The sequence below is a fragment of the Rhinolophus hipposideros genome (genome assembly GCF_964194185.1).
Source record: "Rhinolophus hipposideros genome assembly, chromosome: 12".
Taxonomy (NCBI): domain Eukaryota; kingdom Metazoa; phylum Chordata; class Mammalia; order Chiroptera; family Rhinolophidae; genus Rhinolophus; species Rhinolophus hipposideros.
Genome location: NC_138058.1, coordinates 56,556,867 through 56,575,550, shown reverse-complemented (window position 1 = coordinate 56,575,550; position 18,684 = coordinate 56,556,867). Strand labels below are relative to the sequence as shown.

General features: G+C 46.9%; 1 protein-coding gene across 2 annotated transcripts in view; it reads right to left on the bottom strand.

Moving 5' to 3' along the window:
* Positions 1 to 16,804, bottom strand: part of GALNT14 (polypeptide N-acetylgalactosaminyltransferase 14) — a 186,928-nt gene extending 170,124 nt beyond the window's left edge. Inside the window, exon 1 of one of the 2 annotated variants that reach the window (XM_081069399.1) lies at positions 16,525 to 16,804. In XM_081069399.1, coding sequence (XP_080925525.1) covers positions 16,525 to 16,653 — 129 coding nt within the window. In that variant the 5' untranslated portion in view covers positions 16,654 to 16,804. The remainder of the gene's footprint in view (positions 1 to 16,524) is intronic. The other variant, XM_081069400.1, reaches the window with a different exon arrangement.
* Between the last annotated feature and the right edge of the window lie 1,880 nt (positions 16,805 to 18,684).

The window sequence follows — 18,684 nt, the reverse complement described above, 5'->3', positions numbered from 1 at the left end:
CACTAGGATTCCATTGTATACTCTAGATTGACAAAATGAAAATGACACTTACACTAAAGGGGATACTGGGGAAAGAGTACTCTCACACTTCGCCAGTGGAAATGTGGATTACTACACTGTTTTAAAAGCAATCTTTATTATATATGTTTGACTCCCTCTGACTCAGAACTCCCACTCCTCAAAATCTATCCTATAGAAGTAAAAGCACCAACATGTAAGAATGTGTGTACATAGATACTTACTGTAGTACGATGTGCCGTGACAAGAGATAAGAGACAAGGTGGAGACTGATCAAAAGGAAATGGTTAAATACAGTATGTCACATCCATACTGTAGAATATTATGCAGTCGTTAAAAATAATGGGCTAGCTGACCTGAGGATTTCCAGGATCGTGATTAAATGAAGAGTAAGACGCGAAGTATATAGAATATGATCAATCTCCTTCTCTTCTTTGTAATAATGACCAAAACAGATCTGTAAATATTTATATATGTTTATGTATTGATTACAGGGTCCACAGAGAAAGATATGTAAGTTTACATACCCAGGTTGTTATGTTGCTTAACTAAAAGTGGAGGGAGAGCTGAGCGGAGGGAGTTAGGGAAAAGATAACCCTAAATCAATCAATCAATCAATCAGCAGCAATGAGAAATATAACATAAACAATACCCACTTATGTAAATCACCTATTTTGATGTTCTGAGATTTTTTCAATATATACCTTGTTTTAAACAAAATAGGATTCTACGATGGACACAATTTTGAATCCCACTTTCTTTTTAACTTTTTTTTTTTAAACTTCTCCGGGAGTATATTTCCATGTCCACTGCGTTAGGCCCTTTCCTAGTCTAACTACATATGAACTACACCCCTCAACTACTACACATCTCAGTTAACAGTGGTGGGTCGTCAGCCTTGGGGCTACCTGATATATATAAGAAGAAGGGAATCTTCCAAGCCCTTATCCTGATTCAGCCTCCTGATAACACCAGCTCGAATGTCTTCCCATTTAAATTCTTCCAACTAACGTGCGTGAACTCAGGCTCCCTGAACCCCGATGCCCAGCACACCCCTCAGAGGACGTGACTAGGTGACTTTTGGCCATGGCCTTGCCAAGCCGTCACTCAAGGGAATGTAGACAGGCAAGATGACTTTTCGATAGGGCATTTCTCTAAGAGCAGCTAGATGAATTAAAGATGAAAATAGGTGGTCCAAAAAAAAGCAAGCATTAACCTTAGTGAGAAAGAGAGAACATACACCACAACTCATTGAGGCCAGAGGGGTAAGAGAAAGGGAATGACAAGTTCAAATTTCACTGGATTGTCCCTTTAAGAAAGCAACTGGCATACTCTGAGCAGTTAAAACCCTTAAACCCAAAACATTTACTCAACAAAGTCCCCAGGGAGAAGACTACAGTATTCTGAACTGGGGGGATCTGTTCACTTTCAGACACATTCGCATCTTAGAACAAAAATAAGCAAGTGGCTTTATTTTCAGACTCTCCCACAATCTGGCCCGCTCCTGGTTTCCACTGACCTCTTATCACTCTTGCTGAGTCCTGCTGCCTCCCTCACCCCTGCCGCCCACGTCAGCTCCCTTTCTTTAAACTCCTGCAGACTTTGCTCTTATTCCACAGGAAGAGATCCTAGATTTATGACTGGCCTGGATCGTGCTGGTCACGTCCCCTCTACTGCATCAACATGCTATAGGGGGGGTAGGATAATGTACCGGGATAGCCGTCTGTATTTGTTCTCACTGCATCCTACCCACTCACTCTCATCCAGGCCCTGCCCTGACCCCTAACCTCAGTACACAACCAGGACTGATGTGCTCGTTTCCAGGGAGGTAGTTTGCAAAAACCAGTGGTATACTAGAAAGAATACACAGCCCCGAGGGTGATGGGAAAAGGCAATTCCTCCAGCTGGAAAGATAATGGAGGTAGCAGGTCCTGAGAGTGGTGGGTGCTCCAGGGGGTAGCAGGGTCCCAAAGGAATGACTCTATACCTCCAGGGATGTGGGCACAGGGGCTCCCAGCGTCACCAAGAACCCACTAGCCTGGGAGCAGCAGAATGACGAGGGCTTGCTCAATGGTGTTACAGCTGTGACCACAATGCCCAGAACATTCGAGGCTCTTCCCATGTGCCCCCGCATTGAGAAAGCCTACTGAATCCTAGTGAAGCTCTACGAAGAGGAATGCCCACCCCAATCCAGGGCCAGGGGAGCTAAGAACAGAACGGAATTCAATAAACAGGGAGATGTGGCACCAACTGTGGAGGCCTGGTTGTGAAGCACAATTCACAACTAGCTTTTTGTGAGGAAGTTATCTGTCATCTACTGCAGCACTTCTCAGACTTTAATTGCACAGGAACCACCTTGTTAAGGTGCAGATTTTGGATCAGTTGGAGTGGAGTAGCCTGAGTTTCAGCATTTCTAACAAACTTCTAGGTGGTGCCAATACCCCTCGCCCAGGAACTGTGAGAGGCAAAGGTCTAGGGAGGTAGTTAGCAAACATTTTCTACAAGGGGCCAGCTAAAATTTTGGCTTTATAGGTCAGCTGGTCCCCATCACAATTATTCACCTCTGCCACTGTAGTGTAAAAGCAGCCACAGACAGTACATAAAGAATGAGCACGACAGTGTTCTCATAAAACATTCTTTATGGACACTGAAATCTGAATTTCATATAATTCTCATGTGTCACAAAATATTTTTCTTTCTAGTTTTTTTCCAACCATTAAAAAATGTAAAACACCATTCTTAGCCCACAGGCCATATACATACACAGCAGGAAAAGGGTCTGGATTTGGCCTATGGGTGTACCCTGCTGGTCTAAGGTGCCCAAAACAGTACAGAACCCACAATAGGCCTTCCTGACTAATTAAATTAAAGTCAGTTGCTCAGTCAGCCTATTTCCTATCCTGAAGTTGGTTTTCCTTTCCCATTATCCTTCTACTAGTGCTACGCTTTTCAAACAGCAGACACTTTGGGGACAAGTGGATTCTAGCAAATGTACTTCCTCAAAAGTCAGTAAAATGACTCTAAAAGACCACCCTAAATCCTTCTTCTTCTAATAAGAGGCCCTGTGGAATAACAAGTTGTTTTACTGAAACAGCTTTCAGAATGAGATTAAACTTCTACCACAGTTTTCTGAGCTAACAGAAGAGTGACATGATCAGAGGAAGAAACTCAACCTTGCAGAACAGCTCGTAAGAAATTCAACAGCAATCGGTCTCAAACTTTTATCCCATGAACCCACGTAAAGATTTCCTCCATCCCCTCAGCCTCACATTCCACTATGACTCAAAAGAGAAAAAAGACTTCTATCCATCTTCAGTCCCTTTCACCATTAAACAGCCATCCGAGCGACACAGTTTCATCTTTCTAAGAATAAAGCAATACATCTTAAAGTCCAAAAGGGAAACAGAGTTCTAGAGACAGAAGTGGCCAGGCGCCAGCAGAAAGCCACTGCTCCACGCTCCACTACTCCTGCAGAATTCACCCTGGGCAAGGAGGGCAGAACCCAGCACAAGCATACCCTGCACAGAGCTTTCCACATGGCAATGCCCATTATCAGTTTGCTGGATGAACTAATAAGCTTGACCCAGCGGCCAGGTATAGGGGAATTTGCCCACTCTATCTCCCCATGCTGGGTAGGCACTCAAAGGGAGAAACTCCTTCAAGGAGCTCACTATCTTTCTCTCTTGCCAATGACTACTCCCTGCCCCGCCCCATGGTAGCCCAGCACAGACTCCAGCATCAAACAGACCTGTTTTAGTTCCACCACTGATTAGCTCAACAGACTTGGGCAAATTATTGGACATTTATAAGCCTCAGGTACCGCATTGGTAAAATAAGGATCATCCAGAGATAATATTCATCAGACAACATTTTGACAACCTGTATGGCTTTAATCAGAAAGGTGTCAGCCTTAAACACCCAGTACGACTATCCTGGCAAGCACTAGCTAAATTTCAGCCTGCCTACCTCGAAGGGTGGTTATAAAGAATGACTGACTTAACACACATAAAGCACCTAGCATTTTTCCCAAAAGGCAGTCGCACGCCCCTCTCCTTTCTACACAGACTCCTGGTATATAATGGTGGCTACAAACAAGTTTCATTGCTAGCACTTCCTTGCAGGATACCTGACAGTCACTTGTACCACTTAATCAAAGGCATGGTCAGAGGTGCCCTCTGGCTCCTGCTAGAGCTGTCTTCTCTCTCCAGACAACCCAGGGAGCTCCCAAGGGCTCATCTAGGTGGTCCTAACCACTGAACTAACTCAGGGCCACACTGGGCAGGAAGACAGCTGGACTCTCACACTGCTGGGGACCCATAATCTACCTACTTGTAGGAAGATGATCGACCTGGTGAGAAAGGAGGGGAGGTACAGACACATGAAGCGCTGAAGTACCCATCCCATCCTCCTTAAATCCAGGATAAGGACCTAACCACAAAGTGCTACCAAAAAAAAGCAACCAGGTCATTTCTTTGGTAATTAACTCCAGCACCGATTTCCCCAGGAAAACCCTTAGTTCCCTTACCCTTAACAAAGACTGTGTCCATGGGAAAGACCTGGATGCCGCTCTGGAATTGTCCTTCTTCCCTAAGAAGACCTAACACAGTTCACATAGGCCTGCCATGGTGGCGCTCAATACATGTCAGCTCTCTCAACCCCTTGTGAGACTGGAAGGAAACAAGAAGAAGTCCTGATTACAACTCATTACATAAATGTGCTTAGTATGACTGCAGAAAATGAGGAAGTTGTAGCACAGAAAAAGAAGAAAATTGCACATTATAAAAAGGAATATGCATTAAAAAGTAGAAAATATCATAAACGCAGCGCATTTATGACTAATAGCAGGTATTTGTTTTGGGTGCTAATAATCTAATTAGCAGTCAATCCAATGCAGCCTTTATCATCAGCTGATCCATAATTACTGCTCCATGCTGAGTATTTTCCTGGCACATGATAGCTTTCAACTCCTCAGCACAAACAACCAAATAATTGGTGCTATTATACTAGATACAAGACTATTCCTCTGCGAAGGGTAACGTGGGGCGGGAGTGCTTATATCTACTATAATAGCCTTTGCATTTTCTGCATCTGTTGATTGATTCCTCTGTTCCATTTAATCAGTCTTGAAGTGTGTGCCTAAAGCCCCTTAACACTCCCCAGAATATGATACCATGGAGACTTCCTTTTTGAAAGTTTACCCCGAGACCAGATACACTCCTAGTCATCCGTAGGAGGGAAGTATTCATAAGGGATGTCAAATAGTGTTGACAGCCCAATATATTTCTCTTTGAAAATGCTGTCAAGTTTCCTCTTTGGCGATTGTTTAAGTGATTTGTCCTGGAAGAGATAGCTTCTGATATAAAACTATTGCGCTGAACAGCTTCTCATCTAAACAAGTGTATGCAATTCTGGGAATCAGGCCTATAAAGCCTGGTTGTTCAGGGGAAATACATTCAAATCATCACTTTCAAGAGACCAGATTCAGTGGGACTGTGAGGGGAGAGGAGGACGTGTGGGGTGAGCAGGGTGAAGTGGAAAGACGGTGACTCTGGAGCCAGACATATCTGGTGTGGAATCCAGCTTCTCTGCATGAGTGGCATGACCTCGGGAGTGAAGTCACTTCACTTCCTTGTGCCTTGATATTCCTCACCTGGAAAAATGAAGTAAATAATGCCTGTTGCCCAGGGTCGTTATGAAGAATAGATGACTGACAAACAAATGAAGCCCCTGGCACTAGGGACTCAGATTTTTAGTACTCTTTTTTCCCTTTCCCCAGCTTCAAAAAAAAAAAAAAATAGAAGCTGGTTTTCTAAAAGCCAGTAGCTTGTGCCCTATAATTCCATTCTCTGCAATGAAACCTCCACCTCTTACCTATAAACATAGGAAGATTTCAGCCCAGATGCACTATGGGGCAGCTATACCAGCCAAAGTCCTACTCATGGTTCCCAGTGTCCTGACAGCCCTCCCACTGCCCCCCGTCCCATTTTCCTGTGGTCCAGCAACTAAAAGATTAACACTCAGCACCATACTTGTACTTTGGTTGGCTGATGCCTGTACACACCAGTTGTAAAATGTCTCCCTGTCTATAAAAGGGAGTAAGATTTGGGACATCAGAAAGACATATCAACATCTTTCTCCAAAGTTTCTCTTATTCAGGAAACAAATCAGTGGCTAAAAAAGAATGAAAACTGCCACACTCTAACCCCAAACGAGGTGCTAAACCCTGGAGTCAGTCACAAGTCACACTCAGTTCAGATTCTTTTCTTTTTGAAATTTTTATTAAAGTGGCATATACAAACAGGAAAGAGCATGCCATCAATGAATGTTCACGAAGCAAGCACACCCAAGTAACCAGCACCCAGATTAAGGAACTGCACAGTCCCCGTTCCCCCAAAATGCCCCCCTGCCCCCTTCTAGTCATTAATCCCAACCAGGGATCACCACGAAACTCACTTCTAACACCACAGCTTAGTGTTGTCTGTTCTCATTCGTTACATAAATGGAATCTCACAGCCCTCAGGCCAAATCTGGCCTGCCACCTGTTTTAGTACACCCTGCAAACTAAGAATGAATTTTACATTTATAAATATTTGAAAATAACACCAAAAGAAGAATATTTCACGAGACATGAAAAATATATGAAATTCAAATTTCAGTGCCCATAAATAAAGCTTTATTGAAACACAGCCGCTCTCATTCATTTGCATGTCGTCTTTCACTCTACAACAGCAGAGAAGAGTATTTACAGAAACTGTATACCCTAAAAACCCCAAAATACTTACTATCTGGCCATTTACAGAAAAAGTGTGCCGACTCCAATTTGAGTGAATGACATTCACTGGGACACATCTGCATTTCTGTTGGGTTTATAGCTAGAAGTGAATTGCAGGGTCACAGATATATATATGTATGTTCAGCTTTAGCAGACAGTGCCAAGAAGTTTTCCCCAAAATATGCTCAGTTTAAGAGAAAAGCTAAAACCTGGAGCAGAAACCATAATTCACTCAACAGTAAACAGGAAGGATTACAAGGAGTTCTGATCCGAATCAAGCATATGATTAGAAAACCATCAGGGCCTCTGAATGGAGGGAAAATATCAGAGTTATCGAGGTTTCTATTTCTTTCGTTCTTACTTCAAGCACACTCTTTAAAGTTCCCTTTACTGTTGCCATGTTCAGAAGAAGTGATCAGGAGTGAAAAAGTCACGTTTCTGCTGGGGATCTGCCAGGAAAGACTGTCATTCTGGCCCTGTAACAAAAGCAACACCAGGAGCCTTCCAGTAGTCTACCTGAATTGCAGGCAACATATCCAGGAAGACATTAGCAGCCTCCTGATTTTATGTTTTCGTAGGTTTAAACATATACATGAGCAGCAACTATATTACTCACACACAACCTCCAAAGCAGCTATAAAGCGGCTGAGCCCTGCACTTGGCAGAATCAGCAGTCCCTCTACACAGAATGAACTGAATTGAGTAGTCATCAATGGGCCTTCAAGGCGAAACAGCAAGAACCAAGCACAGCGCCCTCTGTCGTCGAGATGGGAGGATCTCAGGTGGTGCTGTGTGTCTTCTAAAGGCCCTTCCCTGGAGTCACTCCCCTACCACACCTGCCTTGCATTTCAAATAGGCTGCATCAGGTTCTTTCAAATGACATTTTTCCTCTTAGAGGAGACTTGCTTCTGATTCTTTAAGGACCACATTCATCACGAAAGGGATTCCAATCCACAGTTTCTGCGTTAACTGCACAATCCTGTTGACTTCTGAGTTGAGCAGCCTCGTGAATGACAGCAGAGCCTCATTTCCTGCTGTCAAACCCCACCGGCCAGGCGGGATGTACTGTGTTTCCCCAAAAATAAGATCTAACCAGAAAATAAGCCCTAGCATGAATTTTCAGGATGACATCCCTTGAACATAAGCCCTAATGCACCGTTTGGAGCAAAAATTAATATAAGACCCGGTCTTATTTTCGGGGAAACACGGTAGCTGGCCAGCTAGGGCTCATCACATAAGGACAGAGCCAGTGCCGACTATGGGACGAAGAGGTTGGGAGAGCGTCTCTCCACTTTTCCTGCGACCCTGAGTCAGCCACTCAAGTCCAGCACCTCCCCACAGCAGAAGGCAGTGTCCTGTGGAACATTTCTCCAGGGCCTGCAGGTGGTTTCAACTTGGGCTATCCTGGAAGAACACTGAAAGTCTTCCTGACCCCCCAATGGCCCTCTAGAAGCAGGCTCTATATTTCCCTTAATCCACTCCCTCAGTTCCCTTCTGTGTGAAGAAAAGCAATGCTGGTGTAAAACCACAGGTAGGAATCATTTCTCAGCAAGAGCACTAGATTTCTGTCCATATGAAAATATATGTGTAATATACACATAGATAAAATAGGTTTCACTTCCCCTGGAAAAGGAAGCTACACGGAAACTGAGCGTGGCCAAAATATAATATCATCAGCACATGCTTTATAGTCAAAAGAGTGAGTTCAAGGCCACTTATGGGTTAGATGAGCTTGCCAGTCTCCTCCCCTTATCACTTCCACTTCATCACATTCCAGAAAACGAGAATAATAATAACATCCACCTCACAGGGTTGCAGGAAGGATCAAATAAAGCATTTGTGAAGAAAAAAAGCTTTGTAAACTGTAAAACATCACACAAAGTGGTGGATGAGAGACACTACCTCTTCCCTCCCTGTTCCTAACTCACCTTTAATCAGTCATGTTTTTCGGCCTGTTCTTCCTTTAATGAAGACCACAAGGACCATAGTCAATTCAGCACCCAGCTGGCAGCCATCTACTGGCCATCTATTAACAGCCAATTATCTGGGTGGCTTAATTAATCCATGGACCACATGGTCTGATCTCCCCAAGATCCTGGAAAACAATGAGCCTGAAATATAGGCACCAGCTAATTTTTCAATGGCCATCAAGGAATTTGGCATCCATTATGTCTGCATGTTGCAGCTGCAAGTGCTAGGCGCATAAATATTGATTAGATGAGTTTCTGTGGCTGGTGGGGGGGGGGTGAATGATTAGAAGGTTCTCAGAGGAATAAGAGAAGCTACATAAATCTTCAGCCGGGACCATAGGGAAGGAAATCTTCATTGCTAAACCTTATTGAGGACAAAGAAAAGGCATCGTTGCCTCTTTGGAGAGGGCCGGTCAAGATGGGGTGGTCATACCAGTACTGTAGCTGTTTCCCACTCTCTCCTCCTCTGGAATGAAATGTAAATTGGGTTTAGGTTTCAACAAGGGGATCATTAGAAAGCAGGCAGCTGTGGGGTGGTGTTCCTTTCTTCCTGGCATTCAAATCCAAAGGCAAAAACATGTATGTCACTCTCTCCTGCAGTTCCTTGAAAGATCCTGGTAGTGCTTACTGTTAAGAAGACAAGTGACACGAGGAGAATTTAATTGTTTTTTTTAAGTGCCTCATCTTTTCTCCCAGAAATGTTATGCAGAAGAAACTTTGTAATTGAAAATTGGCATGGCCCTGGAGGCAGTGGGTCAAATGGCTCCTTAATGCCTACAAAATGGGCTCCTGCTGATCTAAAGGCATCTGAGCTCAAGGTGGTCCAAAACGGCTCAAGGTGGCTTAGAGAGACTACCTTCCTTCTTTAGAAAGAACTGCCTTTGGGTCCACAGGAGCAGCAAGGCAGGCTGTTCCTGGCCTTGGTGGAAGTCAGCAGAGTAAGCTCCTGTTCCTCCAGACTTCTTCTGGAGCTCCTGATCAACGGCTCTAGACCCTACCAGGTTGTCAAGAGATGTGACTAAGAGAAGAATGTGGTGAAGAAAAGAAGGGAGTGATGGAAAGAAAAGCAGGAGGAAAGACGACTCCTTAGGTGGCACATAAATTCCTCACACCATAGAGATCTCTTCCTCTCTCTCCCTATCAGCTTCCTAGTTTTCATTAGGTCCTGTGATGGCAGCAGCTGCTGCCAAATGCAAAGACTGCTGCCCCAGAAGGTCGTATCAGGCCATTTATTCTGAAATACCAAAATACCAGAGCCAGCAAATTTCAGTAGCTTCTGCAGAATTCCCCAGGGTATCAGTGTGTGTGTGTGTGTGTGTGTGTGTGTGTGTGTGTGTGTGTGTGTTCTTAAGTATCCCAAAGGGATTCTTAATCAGTTCAACATCTGAGGACTCAGAGATTGATTTATTTTTTGGTTAATTTAGCATTTCTGGTAAAATAATTAAAAGTAATAGACACAGAGTATCTGTGGTATAATTATTTATAGCCATGAGGTCTCACTTCAGAGTTATTCACAAGTAACCCGAAACGACTCAGCTTGCTGGCAAAGCAAGTGGGAGACAGGCAGTGCTGTAGCACTCTGCTTCCATTTCACAGTTGAGGAGACCAAGCCCAGAAGAGAGGATCTGCATTATCCCTGGCATTGCCAATGCCAGACACAGACACCCGGGCTACCACCTGTGTAAAAAAAAAAAAAAAAAACCCAGAAGGTAAAAGCATACTTGATTAGGACATGATGAGAGTCACCAGGAGAGGGTCAGGCTCTCTACCTCTTGAGTAGTGAACAGTGTGCGTCTCTGAGGACCATAGGAGGTGGAAGGCTGACCACCCAGCTCCGGGTCACTGCATGCAAGTGAGAAGAGTCTGCAGCCAGCTGTGGAGGGCGCGGCGCATGGCGGGACTCACTTCCTCAAACAGATGGCAGGTCTATAATGCTGGTCTCTGGGGTGGAATGTGCAAAAGCCATGGCAGGGTTCACAGACTCTCCCCTAAGAGAGGAGCTGGGAATTTGTCCCTGCTTTCTAATTCAGATTCTCCTCCAAAAAAAATCCATGGGGGACTTGGAGATGCTCTGGAAGAGTGACAAAACTGTAAACATTAGAAACTAAGCAAGGGCACAGCGACACATTTCTTCAAAATGTGTTCCTGGCTGTCTGCTAATGGATAAGACTGAGAAATTTAAGATGGGAGAGGTGTGGGAAGGCATACAGGCAAAAGAAGGTAGATGAGATGGTATGTGAACCAGGCTGTGTAGAAATCCTGGGCCTGAGGCATCAGCCAACGCAGTCTCATTGGTCCCTGTTCAGTTTATAAATGACCTCTGATGAGTGGAAATTAACACTTTTAAATGATACAAACAGATGAGCAACCTTGGAAAGAGGCAGTCCCTAGACAGGCTAAAGAGGCTTGTGACAGGAACATTAATTCTCTTTCTTTCCTGGTTTTGCCCCTTTGTCTTCTCTGATTTGAGCAGGTATCATTCTGTGCCTCCAGAAACATTTGAGACAGGGGTTCCTGGTCTTTGTTTCCAAAAACACCAGGCCACTTAGGGGAACAAGGGTTTAGGAAGAGAGAGAAAAGCTCCCCAGCCTGACTCAAAGAGACTCCCCTAAAATAGATCCATGGGTTCCTGGAACAGGGCCTCCCACGGGGACCTGGGGACAGGGTCCCACGGGGACCTGGGGGAGAGTCCTGGCTGGGAAAGTGATCTGGGACATGGGTACAACTCAGGGTTGCCAAAAGTGGCCCAGGGAGGAGAAATTCCCACCAACTTGACAGGATTGGAAAGTCAGGGGGGAGGAGGGTAAGCTCAAAGTTGTTTAAAAAAAAAACAAAAACTGTTGATATCTAGAAAGCAAAGGCATGCTATTTCTTGAATATCTGAGGTTCCAACCCGCTATTGTCATATTTCCCAGACTTTCATAGCAGCTGCTGCTGGGCCACCAGGCAACCATCCCCCACCCTACCCCCCACTCTCCACCTGCTCCAGGAACCTGCTAGAGGGGAAAACAGCACAGCGCCCCACTCAGACACCAGCACACACAGAAGCCAATGAAAGGATAAACACTCTTCTGATAATGGGCTACTTCTGATCATGCTGGAGTCAAAATTCTCTGGACAGAATCCAATATGCATGCACTAAGCATCAGCAGATTAATAGGGTCTCTCTCTAAAATTCATGATTTTTTTAATGGGAGAAATTATCTACTAAATGGGGAATAAAATAACAGTGTCACATACTTAAGGCTTTTGTGGTATGCAAATATTACCGAAAGACAAGCTCTTTTCTAATGGTGTTTGCTATATTTCTAGTACAACACAAATACTATTACATGGGCCCAAGGCGCTTTGTTCAAAGTCTTTACATTTCCAATACTTTCCTCAAAAAGTACCCTTAGGCCTCAAATTCTTTTGCTTTTCCTAAACCCTAAGCTCCAGGACTAAATTTAGTTTCTAGAAAATAGGAGACAAATTTGCTGGGTTTGGGGGTTTTTGTTGTTGTTGTTGTTGTTGCTGCTGCTGCTGTTGTTTTATTTTACTTCTGTCATTTATTGTATAATTCTCCAAATGGCAAACAAATTACAGAGGAGAGAATAAAGGAAAACATTTTTGGGGTAGTTTTTAGTGGTACCATATTTATCGTCAAAATACAGTTCGAATTAAGACATCAAATTTGTTAACATGATTTTCAACTAGGAATTAGAGTTTTGCTGAATTTGGGGATAGGGACCCAGGTGAAAAAGTAGAATCAACATTAAAAAGTCAAAGTTAAAGAAATCCTCACTTGCGCTATTAATAGAACCAGCCCTTAATTTTCTTGAAATTAAGAAAAAAAATTCATATCCTTCAACCAAGAGGGCTGCGTGCCTGTTCCATATCACTTGGATTGTGACTGGGCGTAGGTTTTATTTTATTATCAGTCCCACTTTGGAGATCCCATCACAAGATGAACGAGGATGTTTCCCAGTACTGCAGGGAAAGGAGAACAGGGTCTGGGAGCGCAGAACTGGAACCTGTAGCGGACCCCAGTGAAGGTAATTTGCTGCATGGGATTTAAGAGTTGGGAGGTCCCCCGCCCAGAAGCCCTGGCCACAGCCCTCTGCTCTCCAATTCCCTCCACCACTCCCCACTTCTCTAAATATTTTAAGGGAAGGGAGCCCACAGATTTTGCTTTGGAAAATAAGTTGACCCCTCCACCACAGTGAGAAGAGGTCTAGGCAGGATAAAACTTCCCTGAGGTTTCAACATGTCTGAGGCAATTGTTCTCTGCATGACTATACATGGGCATTTTCTAGAAAAACCTAAGATACTGAACTCATTCGAAAACTGAGATTTTTCCCTACAACAGACAAATGTCCCAGGGAATGTCCAAATTCCGACTGTTGAAGAAACAATCTCTGCCCTGGCAAATGATTTCTAAACCAAAGGTGCTGCAACCGCCCAGAGCCATGGGGTGCCACCTCACACGGGACCCTCCCCAGCAGGGTGTGCTCTGTCCAGCCAGAGAAGCCTCCTGTGCTCCAGATGGCCTCCTCCAAGGGCAGAGCGGGATTTCTGTCTATGGTGGTTCCCCCACAAATCACACCAATTCCCCTGGAGCTCTCCAAAGGTAAATGTCTAGGGATGAGCCATGGGAAAGTGGGTTGGGAGCACGTGCTGTAAACATCCCTAAACTCACCCCATCACCCACAAGTGCAGACCCAGGTAGTCCACGAGGCACAGTGGCAGGGAAGGAGCATGTGGCTGGTCAGTTCCCAGAATGATCTTATTCCATTCTTGTCCTAATGCTGCCACTTAATAATAGCCTTGTCCTCATGGGCCAACTGTGGAACTTCACTCAATCTTATCTGCGTAAAAGTATTGTCTGTCTTACGTGGTGGTTGTAGAGATTAAATGAGCTAATAGATGTGAAATAGTTTGTGAATTTGAAAAGCACTATACAAGTGCTAGTGTTACTTCACATGAGTGTGCACTCTCACACAAGGGTGGTCCACCAGGAACTGAAGAAGAATGAAATCATTCAGGCATATTTACATGGGGCCACCAGCAACAACAAAAATCAACAGACTTGGTGTTCTTTACCAAGCTCCCAAATGCCATCCATGAATAGGCTGCTTCAGACTTACATGGAACACTTGTAAAGATACTGATTCTGGGACCTTCTCCCAAACCTATAGAATCATATTCTCTGCAATAAACCCCAAAACATGTATGGGAAACCAGCTCTCCAGATGATTCTGACATGCAGTCAGGTTTGGGAACCAACTCTACTCCTTCAGACAAGACATGCAAATATCCTATACTACCAATTGGTCATGGGAATAAAATTGTTCTGGTGCTAAGATGGAATCTCTCTTTGTCCACCTCTCTTGTCAGATACATATACACTAAGATACAGAGGGGTACTCAACCACCAGACACAAACACATCCACGAATACACACACAACACACACACAGTCATACATATAAGTGCAAAATAGGAAGGAAAAATATACTAACAAAAAAGAAGAGCAGCTAATAATAAAAGGTGCAAGATTTTAAAAGTCTATGGTGTTCGTGGTTATATAGATTACAGAAAAAGGGGGGAGACAAAAAAATAAAACATTAAGACAAAGAGCAAGTGGTCAAAACTAGAAGCCCCCTGTTCTGTGATCACACAGCACAATGTCTGGACTTCGGATATTAGACCCCTCCCAACAGCCCACCCCACTACTTGTTTGTAATTCTGCCTCAGCCAAGAACTTGTGCGAGTGAACTCATCGCGGCAGCCCCTGAAGCTAGCAGAGCCTGTCATGTAGCTGTGTTCATTCCATAAATGTGTGCTCAGCGCACACCAGGATGAGAAGAGGCAGGTAAGGAAGAAGCACGAAGTGCACAGAGAAGGAAACATCTCTTGTCCCAGATCCCTCATGGAAATCCAGAATAAGTAAGCTTCAGGTAATGAGGTTCAATGCCAAACAGAGAGAGAGTCTGTGTCCCTACAGGCGTCATTAACTGCATCACAAAGAACAGAACTATCCAGGGAAAAAGAAGAAAAGCTCTCCAGACCCATGGGCAGGTGTGAGGTGAGCGAGAAAACTGATCCTGTGCCACAAAGGCTGTTTGAGGTCAACAGTCTGACCTCTTCACTCCCCTGCTTAGTACCCCAGGCCTCCTAGTACCCACAAGGCGCTACCCAACGTGACCGATACACCTCTGCAGCCTCATGCCTGAGGTCTGCTACCTGCTTTACAGTCCATTTATGCCAAACTCACACAACGTGCTGTGTCATTCCTCTGAGCCTGTTTGGTGCAGTTAACCTCTACCTGGAATGCCCTCCCTGCCTCCTGGCAAACCTACTCCTCATCCTTCTCAGTTCTTTAAGTCGTCCTCCACCAGGAAGTCCCCAGGCTCCCATGACACACGTGCAATGAGACCCATTTGGCCCTCAGCACACTATACGGTTCTGCTCCATTGATGAGCAAATCCCCTTCCCCAGAGAAACTTCCACATTTCTGTACCCATAGCACCTAGCACAGTGCCTGCCACATGGGCGACCATAAAAAACTGCTTGTGGAACTTAACTGAGTCAGGATTCCAAAATGTACATGCCAGAAGATTTAGTTACAAGGGGCTCTACGAGGTATCTGGATATAGCGGAAAGATTCTGAAGATCCAAAGTCTGAGTTCAAATCAGTTGCGTGACCTAAAGCAAGGTACATACTTAAGACTGAACCTGTTTCCTAACCTATGAAATAAGGATAGTACCACCCAACTCATAGAACTACTTAGGACCATGCACCCACTATGTTTTCTGGCACATAGTGAGTCCTCTGCACTGTACTTACTGGGGACACTCCTCTCTTCCCCTTACCCCCCTGTTTCCAGTATTCTGCTTTGGACCTTAAACTCCCCCAAGGGCTTTTGCGCGGTCTGGACCCAGTTCATAAACGTTCCTGGCCGGTCAGGAAACCCGGAGGCCTCTTTCTGTGTCCCACTGTGAGGTCTGTATTAAAGGAGACTGAGGAACGCGGGCTCTGAATTAGCGTGAAGAGTAAGGCTGTAAGGAGAATCTTCTGACGCTGCTCTGATGAACCAACTGGGCAGAAGTTGGAAAAGCCACTTGGATTCTCATTTCCCCAGCTCCCCACCAATACCAAGGCGTCTGTTTTTAGACTCTTTAGTGGTGTTCAGGTCACAATTTCCAATGCAGCTGAAGGGCTCGGGGACAATTATAAAGCAGGGATGGCGACAGGCCAGATGGGGGAGGCTGCAGGGCGCTCGCCAGAGGCAGACACATGCGGCGCACGCCGGGGGCTCGGGCCTCCCGTGGTCGGGCCTGGCAACTGCGGGATGGAAGGAGGTCAGAGAAGCCTCCAGACTTCTAGCGGGCTCCTGCACGGGTGGGCCCTGCCATCAGACCCAAACACCCACGACTCTCTCGAAGAGTCCACAGACCGCCACCCTCTGTTCGGCTCGCCCGCAGCGCCCCCTCCGCCCCGGGACCGCGGCGCGCTGCCCAAGTTGCGAGTCCCGCTCTGCCCGCGAGCGCGCGCCCACACCCACTCCCACTCCCACTTACCCACACTGCGGGTCCGGAGATGCCCCCGAGCTTTTTTAAACCCAGAAATATCACACTGTAGCCGCATCCGGCGCCCGGTTACCTGCTCGCAGCACCCAGACCCCCCGCCCTGGCTTCCCGAGAGCCTGCAAACACCGCGCGCGAGCTGCGCGCCCTCCTGCAAACCGCTGCCCCACGCCCGGCGCGTCGCCAAACCCCGTACCTTGGGGGTCTGCACTTCAGGTCCCGTCGACACCTCCAAGTTCTTCTTGGTTACCCAGAAGAACAGCAGCACGGTGATCCAGAACACCCCGAAGATCGGCAGCACCAGGCGGCGAGACAGGCGCCGCATGGTCCTCTCTGACTTCTCTCCGCGGAGCTACGCCCCTGGGGCACCCCCTGGCGGTCAGGGTCGGCGGGGCAGGAGTCCGGGAGCTCGGCTTGCTGCGGGATGCGCGAGCCCGGGATCGCGGTGCTGCTGCTGGAGCGTCAGGATCTTTCAAGGCGCCCCGCCCGCTTCGCAGAGAAGCGGGCAGGAGTCCTGGCGCGGGGCGCCCCGAGGCGCAGCAGGAAAAGGCCGAGGGGCTGCCAAGCCGGGTGCCCGCTCAAGCTGGAGAAGCGCGGTGGCTGCCCAGATGCTCCCCGCGCCGCCGCCACCTCGCCCGCCGCCGCTGCGAGGGAAACTGACTCGAGCTGCGAGGAGGGAGGAATCAGAGTCTGTGCCCGGCACCCCGGGAGGAACACGAGGGAGGAAGGGGAGGGGAGAGCGGAGGGGGAGGGTAGACACGACAGACAGGCCGACTCCGAGGGAGCCCCGGCGGGAACTAGGGGTCTGAGAGGGGGCGCTACCGCCGCCCTCCGACCGAGGCGCACGGTGCTGTTCTGGGTCCCCCTGCGCCGAGCCCTGGGCGCAGCTCTGGGGCCATCCTGCGTTGGGTTGGGGCGGGGCGGGAACGGTGCGTCCGCAAGGTAGCCACCGCCATCTCCTTGTTGGGACCCAAGGGGCAGCCCGCGCCTGGAGGGGCTGTGCCCGCGAGGACTTTATCGCTCGCCGCGGGGGCTGCACGTGGCGCTCACACCCGGTACCGCCCTCCAGGCGCCGGCCCCACCCCCCCTCAGCTTCCCGGAGCCGACACTGGGAGCGTGGGAAGTTGGAGGTGCCCCTTGCAGATCGGGGCCCCGGCTGAATTCAGCCGACTCCCCAGGGTGTTTGCCTGCATAGGTGTCTGGCAACTTTTTCTACTTAATGGAACACTGAGCTGGTCTAAATTTAACTTTCAAGAAATTCTTTTACAAATTAAGGCGTCGTTATCTCCCTTAAGGGTTTTTCTTTCCCTCTACTTGCACATCAGGGCTCTTTGCTTGCAACAAAGGGAGGGGATCCAAAGTTGGGACAACCACATGGGGTTCTTGGAATGTGACCCTGGACAGGGGAATACTGGGTGCATCTTTCCAAAGGCCCTCCCCTTAGTCTTGCAGATTAAAACTACTTAGGTCTAGAGACAGAGCAAATTCTGAATTGGATTCCCATGTAGGCCTCAGCTAGGCTGGAACAATGGTGCGTTAACTGACTAGGGGTTCCTGACCTGGCTCAGCTGTGTGAATCTTGGGCAGAGAGTTTACCTTCCCCCAGCCTTAGATTCCTCATCTGTAAATGGGGACGATAATACACGTACCTCCTGTGGTACAAGTGGATAGTTTTTAAAGCTGAATGTGAGGTGCTGGTGTTATCTGATCATTTGACAGCTCAAAGAGGGGAAGAAAAAAACCTGCTCTGCCTGGGAACAGTGGCTGCCAGAACTGTGCCGTTTGAATATCTGCAGCCTTAGTTAGAGGGAGGCTTATCTCATCAAGTAGCTTGGGGGAAGTGAGGATGATGTACCTACTACTGTAGCTACCATTCTCTCGGCCTCTCCCCACGCAGCGCAGCATTGGGGAAGCCCTCATACACTGTGGGAAGTGGAGCTCCAGAATTCATTCTCTAGTGAGAAAGAGCCTTTAAGAAGTAGAGTCAGAAATGGAGGAATCTGGTGAAAGCCACTGTGTTTGGTACCTTGTCTTTCAGACACAGGGCAGTCCTGCCTCAAGCCCCCAAAGAGTTCTTGGCCAGGCTGTAGATAAGACATTTTGGCTTGGAAACAGAGGTGGAACTCAAACAGCCCAGACAAACTGAACACACTTGCCAGTCCATCTCAAGATGCAGCTGATTTCTCAGCCCACCACGCAGAATCCTGGGGCTGATCCAGGATTCACCTGCATTAAAACTCTGTACTCTGAAAGGTTGGGGTAGACTCCCGAGCCATCACTGGCCAGACAAAAGACCAAGTAGATCACCATCATGGGGGTGGCAGGGTGGGAAGCAAGAGAACCCATTCCTACAGCA